The sequence below is a fragment of the Lepidothrix coronata genome, unplaced genomic scaffold (genome assembly GCF_001604755.1).
Source record: "Lepidothrix coronata isolate B3197 unplaced genomic scaffold, Lepidothrix_coronata-1.0 Scaffold71, whole genome shotgun sequence".
Taxonomy (NCBI): domain Eukaryota; kingdom Metazoa; phylum Chordata; class Aves; order Passeriformes; family Pipridae; genus Lepidothrix; species Lepidothrix coronata.
Genome location: NW_016690251.1, coordinates 67,496 through 78,700, shown reverse-complemented (window position 1 = coordinate 78,700; position 11,205 = coordinate 67,496). Strand labels below are relative to the sequence as shown.

The 11,205-nt window shown below is 55.8% G+C and overlaps 1 protein-coding gene across 4 annotated transcripts; it reads right to left on the bottom strand.

Moving 5' to 3' along the window:
• Positions 1 to 2,290: 2,290 nt before the first annotated feature.
• Positions 2,291 to 7,952, bottom strand: LOC108499185 (transmembrane protein 121-like). 4 transcript variants are annotated; one of them, XM_017818771.1, is made up of 2 exons: positions 5,883 to 7,952; positions 2,291 to 3,816 (listed from the first exon to the last, which is right to left on the bottom strand). In XM_017818771.1, the coding sequence occupies exon 2, from the start codon at positions 3,813 to 3,815 to the stop codon at positions 2,880 to 2,882; it is 936 nt and encodes a 311-aa protein (XP_017674260.1). In that variant the 5' UTR covers position 3,816; positions 5,883 to 7,952; the 3' UTR covers positions 2,291 to 2,879. The 4 variants fall into 4 exon arrangements, with proteins under 4 accessions (XP_017674260.1, XP_017674258.1, XP_017674259.1 ...); XM_017818769.1 differs by having other exon boundaries at positions 6,459 to 7,952; XM_017818770.1 differs by lacking the exon at positions 5,883 to 7,952 and adding an exon at positions 5,509 to 5,584.
• Positions 7,953 to 11,205: the final 3,253 nt, after the last annotated feature.

The window sequence follows — 11,205 nt, the reverse complement described above, 5'->3', positions numbered from 1 at the left end:
ACTCTGGTTACCCCTGTCTGCTGTGGTTGTGCTAATAAGGAGGTGACTTGGATGATCCCTGTCTTACAGGTTGGAGCTGGTGCTGGGAGAGTGCCTTGGCTCTGCAGAACAGGGCATTGCCTGGGCACAGCTGTGCTGTGTGCAGGTGGGCCACAGTTGTGTGGGGCCAGGGGACAGGCATTGCTATAAGCAAAACATGGAACAATGAGCAGCTCATTGGCCTGAGGGTGTTGCTAAAGCACTTGCCTCCACTGCAGTTCCTGTGGGTGATGCTGTGCTGACAGGTCTTAGTGTAACTGGGGGAAGGCAGTAGAAATTGGATGTGCCAGCTTGGCTAGAGACCTGCTGCCACAGCCTTGCTAAGGAGCCATGTGGCATTCCTCAGCATTTGAGTACGTGTCCCCATGTAGGGCGCTTGTAGGTCCTGTACAGGAGGTGGCAAGTCTGGTGGACCCAAAGTGGTCTTGCTTTCCCCTCCTGCCCCTCTGGAGCCAAAGGGCATCTTCTTGCTGAGGCCTGTACGCCTTACTTTGCTTACAAAGGAAAGGGGTGGAGCTTTAGTGTTGAATATTCAATATACCCGCGTCACAGCGAGCGGGCGTGGTTTCCACCAAAAACACGCCGAGACAGTTGAAGTTCAGATGGTCCTACGTTGGAAGCAGGAGTGAGGGCTGCTGGTGGCGCGCTCCGGAGGAGAAAGGGTGCAGGTCTAGGATCCCAGAGACCGTATGGCTGCTCGGTGCCACCGGGAATGCCGTCTGCTTCTCCTCCAAAGGGAGGGAAAGGCACCGTCCCGATGGGTCCGGAGTCGCTCCGGAGCTATTTTCACAGCCACCGAGATACCCTGCAGCCTGCCGCCGCCTGCTACATCCCGGCTGTGGAGAGAGGATGTAAGATCGGGGATCCCAAGGCTGTGTGGCTGCTCAGTACAGAGAGAAGCCGCCGCGGCTACTGAAAGCGGAGTTTCTGCACCTTCAAAAGGAGGGGGCGGCCCTGGACCGCACGCCGCTCCCGGGGTTTGCGCAATCCCTTAGCAGATCGCCGCTTCCCGCTTTTGAAAGCCGCCGACGCGTTTTTGCCACCGCCGCTTTTTCCAGGCGCACAGCAGGGAACCAAGAGCCCCCTGCGTCCACGCCGCCGCTAGGCCGGGACCCACGCCAGCATCTCGGCAGCATAACTCCTTCCAGACTAAATCGTCTTCCAGGTTTCTGTTTTGTTCGTGTTTCCCCCGTGGTTTTTGCCTGGCTGGGGAGGGCGTCGAGCCGCGGGGATTCGTTTGCCACATTGTTTTCTTTGTTCCCCTGGACCACGTGGGGCCGGCGCAGTGGGAACGGGAACCATTTCTTTTGGTTTTGCCCTAGGTGTGTGTGGGGGAATGTAACAATTTTTTACCTTTGTTGGTTTTGTGAGTAAACCATTCTTTTTCCTCTGTATTGCTGTGTTATTTGTGAGTTTTACCTCAGTAAAATTGTGAGACTAACGTTTTTTAACCTCTCGCAGTCTTTTTTTGTTTTCCCTCTCAAGGGGTGGCTTGAGCAGTCTTAACTTTTTTTCTCCCCGCTGAGTTTTTAAAACCAGCACAGCCTGCAAGGAGAGCATCCTCGCTGGGATGTCACCTGCTTCTGCTCAGCACGTTAGTAGTGAGGAGTGAGCCTGCTGGCCTCTGTACGTGCCAGCTCCTGGGCCCAGCTCCCCGCAGCAGGGAAAGTCCTTGGGCGTTGCCCAACTCAGCCAGTAGTGAGGTGTCACTGGGTATTTGGGCAGGCGGCAGCATGGCAACACCAGCTCCAAGAGGAGATGCTTCCACCATCTCCACGGAGCCTCCTACTGCCAGGAAGCTGCTCTTTCCTGTAGCCTCCCAGCCTCAAGCAGTTGGATTATTTTCCTTGTTTCTAAGGTGATTTGGGCAGTGTGTCCCTTCCAGACCTGCACTGGTGTCCCTCCAGGTGAAGCGTGGGGACTTGCTATGGGTGTCCCTGAGCATGGCTGGTACCAGTTGATGTAACTGCAGCTGTGCACAGGCAGTGGTGACTGACAAAGCTGCCACACCTACCCCACCAGTGACACCCTCAGAGCCCACTTGACTCTCACAAGGACCCACCTCTCCTCTCCCAAATGTTCAGACCCAGGTATCTGGGATGCTCTCCCCAGGCCTAGGCAGTCACTGAGCAAGCCTCTCCACATGCGCTGCAGCTGGACTTACAGGCACACAAGGGACACGCACACACAGGAGTGGTGGGGGGATCTGCCTGCTGCCAGGGACACAGACAGGAGAAGGCTGCAGGGCTCAGGTCTTTTATTGCAAAGAGGGAGATAATACAAAAAAGGACAGTCACCCCTTTCTGGGTCCCCCCAGGCCTGCAGCTGGCTGAGAGGGGTGACAGCAGGGGAAGGCCCAGGCGTTGCTCCTCCTGCATGGGGGCCTTGGCTTACACAGTGGGGAGCAGGTTGCTGCCAAGGGCCACACTGGAGCCAGGGCCATCCACAACAGTAAAGCAGGTGACCTGCTGTGTCCCTGTGTGGTGCCCTGCCTGGCCAGAGGGCAGTGCTGTATGGGGAGCACTGGTGGGGGAGCCTGGCACAAGATAGGGCTGCCTGGCCCCAGCCAGACACAACACCTGGCAGGCAACCCTGGCTTCCTCCTCTACTCTGCTGCCTGTTTCACTTGGTGGGGTGCTGAGGTCTCAAACTGCTCTGCAGCCTTATGGAGGCCACTACAGGGGGCCCTCACCATGCGACCCTCGGGGCCCTGAGCAGCTTCGCCCAGGGAGGGAGGGAGCAGGGTTGTTGCCCTCTGTCCAGGCGGGGAGCTCAGTGGCCTCCGGTTTGTCGGTACTGCCAGGCATGGTGGTGCCCAGGCTGTAGCTCCTGCTGGCTTGTCACGTGTTGTCCCGGGCCAGCTCCTCGGGGCAGGCAGGCTGGTTCTGGGACTTGCGCAGCCCTACTGTGGGCAGTTGGGCTGGGTCACTGTGCTGTAGGTCTGGCCCTGATGGTGTGTGGTGCTGGTGCCGCTGGTACTGCACAAACATACAGACCTTCATCCCAATGGCAAGCATGTTTTTGCCCATGAAGATGCTGGAGACCCGGGCGTCCCTGAAGAAGACCATGTTGCTGCCTCGGATGAAGATGGTGGTGATGTTTACAGTGAGCATGCTCAGCATGGGGTACAGCATCATCCGGTGCGGCACGATGCCAATGCCCTGCATGCTGATCTCACACAGGGACACGCACGGGAGGACCAGGAGCAAGATGTAGCAGTAGAAGAACATGATGCCCTCAGCCCAGAGCGGCAGCCCCTTCTTCTGTGGCTCCCACAGGTTGGCCTGGATGTCCAGCACATCCAGCATGTCCACAATGACCCAGAAGAGGCGGTTGCGGAGATCTTCCTTCTTCTTGAATGTTCTGACATACTCCATATGCTCTGTGGCCACCAACAACACATAGAGGGCTGGGATGCAGATGGAGAGCAGTAAGGTCAATGCTTTGCGAGCTATGAGGTCCAAGCTTTTCCGGTCAGCTTTATAGTTCTGGTACACAAAGTAGACTTTGATCTCCAGAACGAAGACATACAGGAACCAGAGGATCATGGCATAGCCCCGCTTAGCTGTCTTTACCTCTGCCCCGACCCAGATGGCCACATAGCGGAGGACCAGCAGGAAGCACAAGTCACCCACTGCCACCATGACACAGATGCCCAACTTCCTGGAGCCCTGGCTCTGCTCCACCAGGTAGGCATCCATGAGGACGAGGCTGGTCATGATGAGCACAGTGGAGAGGCACACGTGGGGCTTGCTGACAGGTGGTGGGGGAACCATCCTGCACAGAGGAACAGGTGGGGTTGTCAGGGAGTTGCTGAGATTTCCTATCCCCACCCTTGGGCCCCCTTCTGCTGCCCTCTCCCCAACAGCTGTGGATGGCTGAAAGAAGGGAGGGGGGCATTCATAGATTTCAACCATCCTATGTGCCTGGTTTGTTCCAAACCTGCAGACTTCTAGCCAAAGTACTCCTGAGACTACTGACCAGGCCATCCCTGTGGCCCATGATGTCTGAAGCCCAGCTCCTAGGCTGCACATAGTGGGACAGGCTGGACACTTGGGACACTTCAAGCACTTGGGATGCCACTGCCTCTTCTGGTAGCTCATCTCACTGGCTAGTCTCTGCCACCATGAAGGGTATGTGCCTTATTTTCCATGGGACTTCCCAACCAGTGGCACTGGTTATATTTTTCCCCCCAAGGCACATAAGACCACAACTATGCATTTAACCCAAGCAGGCTCTTAACTGCTATGATCCAGGACTGTTCTTTTTAGACTCCTTATTCTCATGCACAGCACAAGATGAAGGGTTATTTTTAGCCTAGCTATCCTGTGGGGTGGGAGGGAAGAAATCAGCCCAATATTCAGTTTCCTTCAGGTTCATGGTCCCCAAGAGCTTTGCCTAGAGCTGTTTGCCCATGCCTACCCTGCCCCAACACCATAAACTGAAAGCAAGGAAAAGCAGCACCAGCCCACAGCTCCAGGACACAAGGAGCTCTGCAACAGGCCCTCAATTTTGGCAGGATGCTCAGCTTTCCTGGGCTGGGGCAGAGCAAAGCACCGTCCCCAAAAGGACCCTGCGTGCCTTGTATGGCACCAGGACTGTCAGACTCCCTCCTCCTGACCAAGCACAGCTGCAGGCAGCTGCTGTCAGAGGCAGAGAGGGAGGACAGAGTCGGGGCCTCGCCAGGCACAACTCAGCAGCTGCTCTGGAGGGGAGCCAGCCCCCCGGATGAAATGGAGGATGAAGCTGGGCTGATGACTGTGTGGCACAGTGCTGCACGATGGCTGCCCACGCAGAGCTTGCCTCAGCCACACCTGGGCCATGCAGGGGCACCAGGACACCATCCTGGTCATCCAGTGGGCAGTGTGTGGGTGGCATCTGACCATAGAGCAAGCCACTTGAAAGCAGGATGGAGACTGCACAGTTAATGGTCACCTCTGCACACGGATGCTCCTGGTGCTGAAACTGATGGCACAGGGCCCTGAGCACAAGCTACCTGAACTGCTTTTTGGCTGAGGGAGCAGGTGTCCGGCACAGTCGTGCATCTCTGGGCCCAGCAGCATCCTTGCATGTTGTGGGAGGCAGTGAAGCCTGAAGCTGCCAGACACAGGTGCCTCTCAGGGGGAAGAGATCAGAGGCCGGTGAGCTTGGGGGAGCTCATGGATGTGGCACATCTGGAGCGCGCCACACGGCTGGGGCTCACGCGCCTGTCACTCCACGGCCTTCCCGAGCCTCCGGAGAGACTGGGGGTACCCCAAGCCCCGGTTCAGCAGGGCCTCACCACACGGACGCCCACCCCGGGGCCCGAGTGGGGCCGCCCCGCCGGGCCGTGTCCCCTCTGGGTGCCCGGGCGCCCCCGACCCCGCCTGCCCAGAGCCCCCTTCCCACGCCGGCCGGGCCTCGTCGGGGGCGGGCGCTGCCCGCCGGCCGCGGCAGCTCGGCCCGCAGGCCCCCCGGGGTCCCGCTTACCTCGGGCGGCTCCCCGGGGCGCAGGGCAGCGGCGGCGGCGGCCCCGGGCCCGGCGCGGCATCGCCCGGCGCGGCCCGGCGGCGATGGCTCTGCGGCGACGGCGCTGGCGCTTGGCCCCTCCCGGTGGGCGGCGGGCGGAGACTGCGGCGGCCCCCGCCTCACTGGCGGGCCCGGCGCCGCCCGCCGCTCTTCCTGCTCCTGTTCCTCTCTGCCCGCCGCCCCTGGGGCCCCTCGGCGGGGCTCCCTGCCGCTCCCCTGCCGTCCCCATCAGCTCCCGCCCTGGGGCCACGTCCTGCACCCCCTCCCTCCTCCAGCCAACCTCCCACCCCACGGCCTCCTCCTGCCCCTCCGCCCTGCCCCGGCCTGACACAGACCCCTCACGGCTGCAGCCCAGCAGTGGTCCCAGGAAAACCTGTGGCGCACAGGGAAGCCTGGGCTGACAAGGGTCCTGCCTGCCCTCCAGGAGGGACTGGGGCCAGGACCTCTCCTTGCTGGGGCCTCACTGGTGGAGGAGGCGGGGGAACGCATGCACCTCTGTGACCTGGCACCCAGCTATGCTGGTCTGCAGGATCCTGGGAGCTCCAGCTCCTCAGGACTGGTACAGCTGGGCTTGGCACAGCCAGGGGCTTGTGTGCAGATAAACCAAGCCAAGGAAGGTGAAAGGTTTCCCTTACCTTGGCGGATATACCTCTCTGCAAATGCTCTTCTATCAGCCTAAGCAGCTTATTGCATTTAACTCTGAACTTGCTTCTAAGTGATTTAGGTCTTAGCTACACAGGGAAGGTTTAGCAGTGTATTTCTGGCTTTAAAGTGCTCATTGTAAACATATGTATTTTTGGGAGATGGGGAGGCTCTTGGATCTCTGGAGATGGGCTAAGAGCAAAACCAGATATAGACCTGAGACCGAGGACAAGTGCAAGTGACAGAGTGCCAGGGGAAATGCAGCCCACCTTGCATAAGTTCCTGACAGGGTAGCCATAGGTCCTTGTTGTATCTGATGCCCTGGAGCACCTCGAGTGGCATCATGAACATATGAATCCCATCTGCAGTGTCCATGGCAAATGGAGACATTGGACCAGCATCCAGGCTTAGCTCATGTGTCCCATGGTGAGTGTGGACTAGTTGGTGCAGGCAGGTGGAGGGCCTCTGTGAAGGCAGCAGAGCTCTGCCTTACAGAGGTACAACAAGGTAGAGTTTGGCTGTGGGATCATTCTCCTAGCCCCAGAATAAGCAGCAATCCCCAGAAGGGCTGAAAGAGCAGGAAAACAAAGCAGCCTAAACAACCTGCCTCCAAAAATGAAACCTTGCAACTCAACCTCAGTGGAGAGCTCTGTGAGGCACAAGAGGGCAAGCTGACACAGAAAAAAACTAGCTCTTTTCTACTGGATGCAGAAGCACCAGCTCTCACTTGCTATCAGAGCAATCTCTTGCAGGTTCAAGGGGTTTCTGTCTATGAAGGTGCCCAGGGAGTGGGACACCACAGAGGTACCTATGTGACAGAGGTAGGACAGAGGTGCTGGAGGTCACTACCAAGCAGTGCAGCTAAAGATAAGATGATTCATCTGTGAGCTGGAATCATAAAACCCTTGAGTCTTCACTAGAGACTAGGACGGGAGGTGACAACATCTGCGTGGGAAGCAGTGAAGAACTGCTTTAATGAGGCACATAAAAATAAGGAATCAGAGCAAGAGCAGATACCTGTGCTTCTCTAAAACATGATGCTGGAACCAGGGTGCCAGAGTTCATATGTGGAAGTAGCTGTATCAGAGACAAAACTGAAGGAAACCAAAGGGGGTACACCAGCGTTCCCAGGCACATAGCTGCTCCCCGGCTGCTGCTGGCTTGACCTGGGTGAAAAAGCATCCTCAGCTTAGCCCTGTGCTGCCTGTGACACCTGCACCCCACTGTTGTCACTGAAGAGTCCCTCTAGGGCAGTGACAGCAATGCAGTCTAAGGCTGATGGGAGAGAGCCAGAGAAGTCCATCAGAAATCCAACCTTCATCTGGTTAACATCCTTAAAGGGGAACTGCAGGAAGCAGAGGAAGTTTGTCAGCAAGGAATAGCAAGCAGTGGTTGCAATGGGGAAAGGCTGGTAGCGACCTGGGGACCATGCTGAGAGCTTCAACTGCTCCAAAAGAGGCTTGTGACCCCCAGAATCTGGCCACAGAGCTCAAGAGGTGGCTGGAACTGGTGGGCATCGTTTAGGAAAGCAATTTAAAAAACCTCCAAACAAGTGGGGAACAGCCTGTGAGTAAGCTGATCAGAGGGTGCTAGGAGATGTCTTAACATCACAAAAAAAGGCTAATGTGAGCAAGGTGTTGGAAGGCGACATCAGAGTGGAGAAGACAGAAATTGGGCATGACAAGTAGGAAAACAAAGGAATTAATATAGAGTCAATTCAGGGAACTATTTGTCAAAAATACAGAATGGAGGGAATAGAGCAATGGGGTGCAAGCTGGGCCTCTGAAAAAATGGTGTCTATTGGAAAACCTTGATTTCAAACACAGGTACATGCAGCATCACACACCTTGATGGTACAGAGAGTGGGTGCTGCTACTTCTGCTGCAAGCAACTCAGAGGAAGAGAGAAAGGACTATCATGGAAAAACAGCAAGTTAAGGCACTTAGTGCAAAGCTGTGGTAGAGCACACATGCTGGACCACCTGGATGTACCTAGAGGGGGACACTGTAGCTGGTAACACATGCAATCATGGCAGCCTGGGCTCATAAGGATTTTGAAAATTGAGGCTTTTAGCATTGAATCCGGAGCACACAAATCCTGCAGCCACCCCAGCCCTTCACAAGGTGAAGTATCCGAGTGGCAGAGTAGGGACCAGCAGCCCAAGCACTGGTGATGCAGCACTGTCCCAGGGCCTGGAGGCTGGGCTGGATGTGGGGCCAGCCCTGGGAATGGCTGTGTGGGCCACAAACACCGGGGGCCAGTGCAGATCTACGCAGCCTGCTCAGGACAAAGACACACTCATGGCTCGTTGGCATGGGGGGCAGTGTGTAACCAGCAGCATCTGTCTGTCCCATCCAGGCTGCGGGGGCCAGAGCCCTCTCCAAATATCCTCTATACACCCTCCAGCCCCAGCCGTATGTCACAGGTTTACTTGTTCTAAAAAAACCAAGTGGGAATTTTTTTTCTTTTCCCTGCATCATTAGGAAAGAGGGATGCTGAAGGAGGGAGGGGGAGGGTGATTTTTTGGCTGGGGTGATTGACACACACAAAAGAACTGGCCACAGCCTGCATTCCACACTGATGGCCCTCAGAAGACTGGGGGGGGCTTCTGAGGAAGTAAGTTTTTTTCCTCGCCTCAGGAAACCGCAGGCACTCCACTTTTGCCCTGACTCAGGGAGTGTGTGTGTGTATGTGTGTGTGTAAAGGCTCCGAGCTTGTTTTGTTTTCGGCCAGGTCATCTGGCTGCTTTTAGCCGCCCTTCGCCTCCGTTCTCCCGCACCCTGTTCTGCCCCCAGCCTGGACCTGCGGGGATTTCATCAGAGAGGCTTGGCCCTTCTGCGAAAGAACCTTTGGGGGAGGAGGCCGGCCCTTCCCTCCTCTGCTCCCATGCTTGTGCCCGTCGACAAGAAGGGGGGAGTCCCGGCCGGAGCCAGCCGCCGACAGCGTGAGTCTGTGGGAAAAGCCCTTTTTTTCTCCCCCCCTCTTCCCCTTCCCCTTCTCGGTGTGGGGGAATCTCCATTTCGGCTCCTCCCGCGCTCCGGGGCCCTCACGCGGCGACCGCCAGAGCCCAACAGCGCCCCCTGCCGGCCACCAGGGAGCAACTGCAGCTCTGCTCCTCCAGTGATCCAACAGCGCCCCCTGCTGGCCCTGGTTAGAATTGCGCCAAAAGGCGGAAAGTACTGAACGGGGTTTTTTGGAGGGGACTTTGGGTACAGGATTAGTGTTTAGTTGGTTTTGTGTTCTTTTGTTGTTCTGCCAATACGCGTATATCCTTTAATAATGGGCTGTTATCTTTTCTTTCTCCATACTTCCTCAACTGCAGCCTCTTAATTTCAGATTTACAATTGCTTAGAGGGAGGAGCTTGGTTTTCCTCATAACTCATCTTCCTTAGCAAAACACTTCAGTCTCATTAAACTGAGACACCGTAGCACCCCCAGCAGCACAGGATGAGCCCCTCTCAGCCCCAAATTGCCCAGGGCACAGCAGAACAAGCCTGCACTGAGCACCCCCAGCAGCACAGGATGAGCCCCTCTCAGCCCCAAATTGCCCAGGGCACAGCAGAACAAGCCTGCACTGGGCCTGGTGCCTGAGAACGGCGCAACTTTCCCACTGCTCTGGGCTGGGCTGGGGCTGCTGGCAGAAGGTGCCTGCAGGTTGTGGCGATGAGGGAGAAAACATGGCTTTGAACACAAAAGGTGCTATTACAGCTAAAACCATGACAGCTTGACAGCGATGTCTGTACTGAACAGAAATGCTCTACTCCAGAGCAGCTGCTGTGTCTTGCTGCACCTCAACCTTGTTCAGGGGCAAAGACAACGTGTGGCTCTTCCAGGAACAGTGTAGTTGAGAAAAATGATGGCCTGAAGGGATCGGGTGTCCTCTAAAGGCTTGACCAACACATAGAGGCACACTGTGGCACCTTGTCTGCCCAGAGCAAAGGTACTGTCTGCTATGATATCTCTAAACAGTGTTGAAGTGCTGGGCATGCTCATGGGCATAGTCAATTTGGATAGCAGTGACACATAAAAAAACAAGTAAAAGGGCTTTTCTGGAGGTAGATTTCAAGCTGGTTACCTGGATGTTAAAGAACAAGGGTTCCTTGTGTACTTTCCCTGATGTGCTCAAGGATCATATCCACAATGAAGCAAACAGCTGGTGGTTGGCACGCAGAAAGGTCTCAGTGTAAGAGGAGATGGGGACACAGTTGAATGTGATGGCAACTCTACTGATCTCTGTTTAAGCTGAAAGATAACCAGGCTCTAGTATGACAAACACATGAAAATTCTGACCCCAAAGGCAGGGAAAAGCCACCATGTGTGGAAGAGCACAGTTGTGGGTAGCTCATGCTGTAGGCACAAAGCCAATATAACATGAAGGCAGGAAAAAATAAAGAGTGCGCTGTGTAGCCAAGCCCCCAGATAAACAAGGCAAATTGAAACAGCCTGAGAACAAATGCATAAATTCATCTCTAGAAAAGCCAGAAGGCCAAAATAAACAAGTAAGCTGCATTAAGGCAAGAAATGAAGGGAACAGGCTGCAGGGAGAGAGACAGAGAAATCCATCTGAATCCCGCTGAACATCCCTCCAAGGGAAATGCAGCCAAAGGAGGAACCTCATCAGCCTGAAATTGCAAGTGGTTACTGCAATGGGCAAAGGCCATTTGTGACCTGGGGATCATGCTCAGAGCTTCAACAGCTCTGAAAAAGTGTCACAGATTGTAAAGCGTGGCACAGCCACAGGGCAGAGCAGAGGTGGCTGGAAACGATGGGCATCCTTCAGGAAGGCAGGGGGGAAGTGGCCAAGGGGAGCAGCAGGACTGCCAGCCCTTGGGAGCTGCCTGGAAGGCTGTGTTCAAGGGCCATCACTTCAGCAGGCTGCCCTGGGCTGAGCAGAGAGGTGCTTCTGGTCTCCTGGAAGTGAGAGTGTGTCTCAGTTTAATGAGACTGTAGTGTTTTGCTAAGGAAGATGAGTTATGAGGAAAACCAAGCTCCTTCCTCTAAGCAATTGTAAATCTG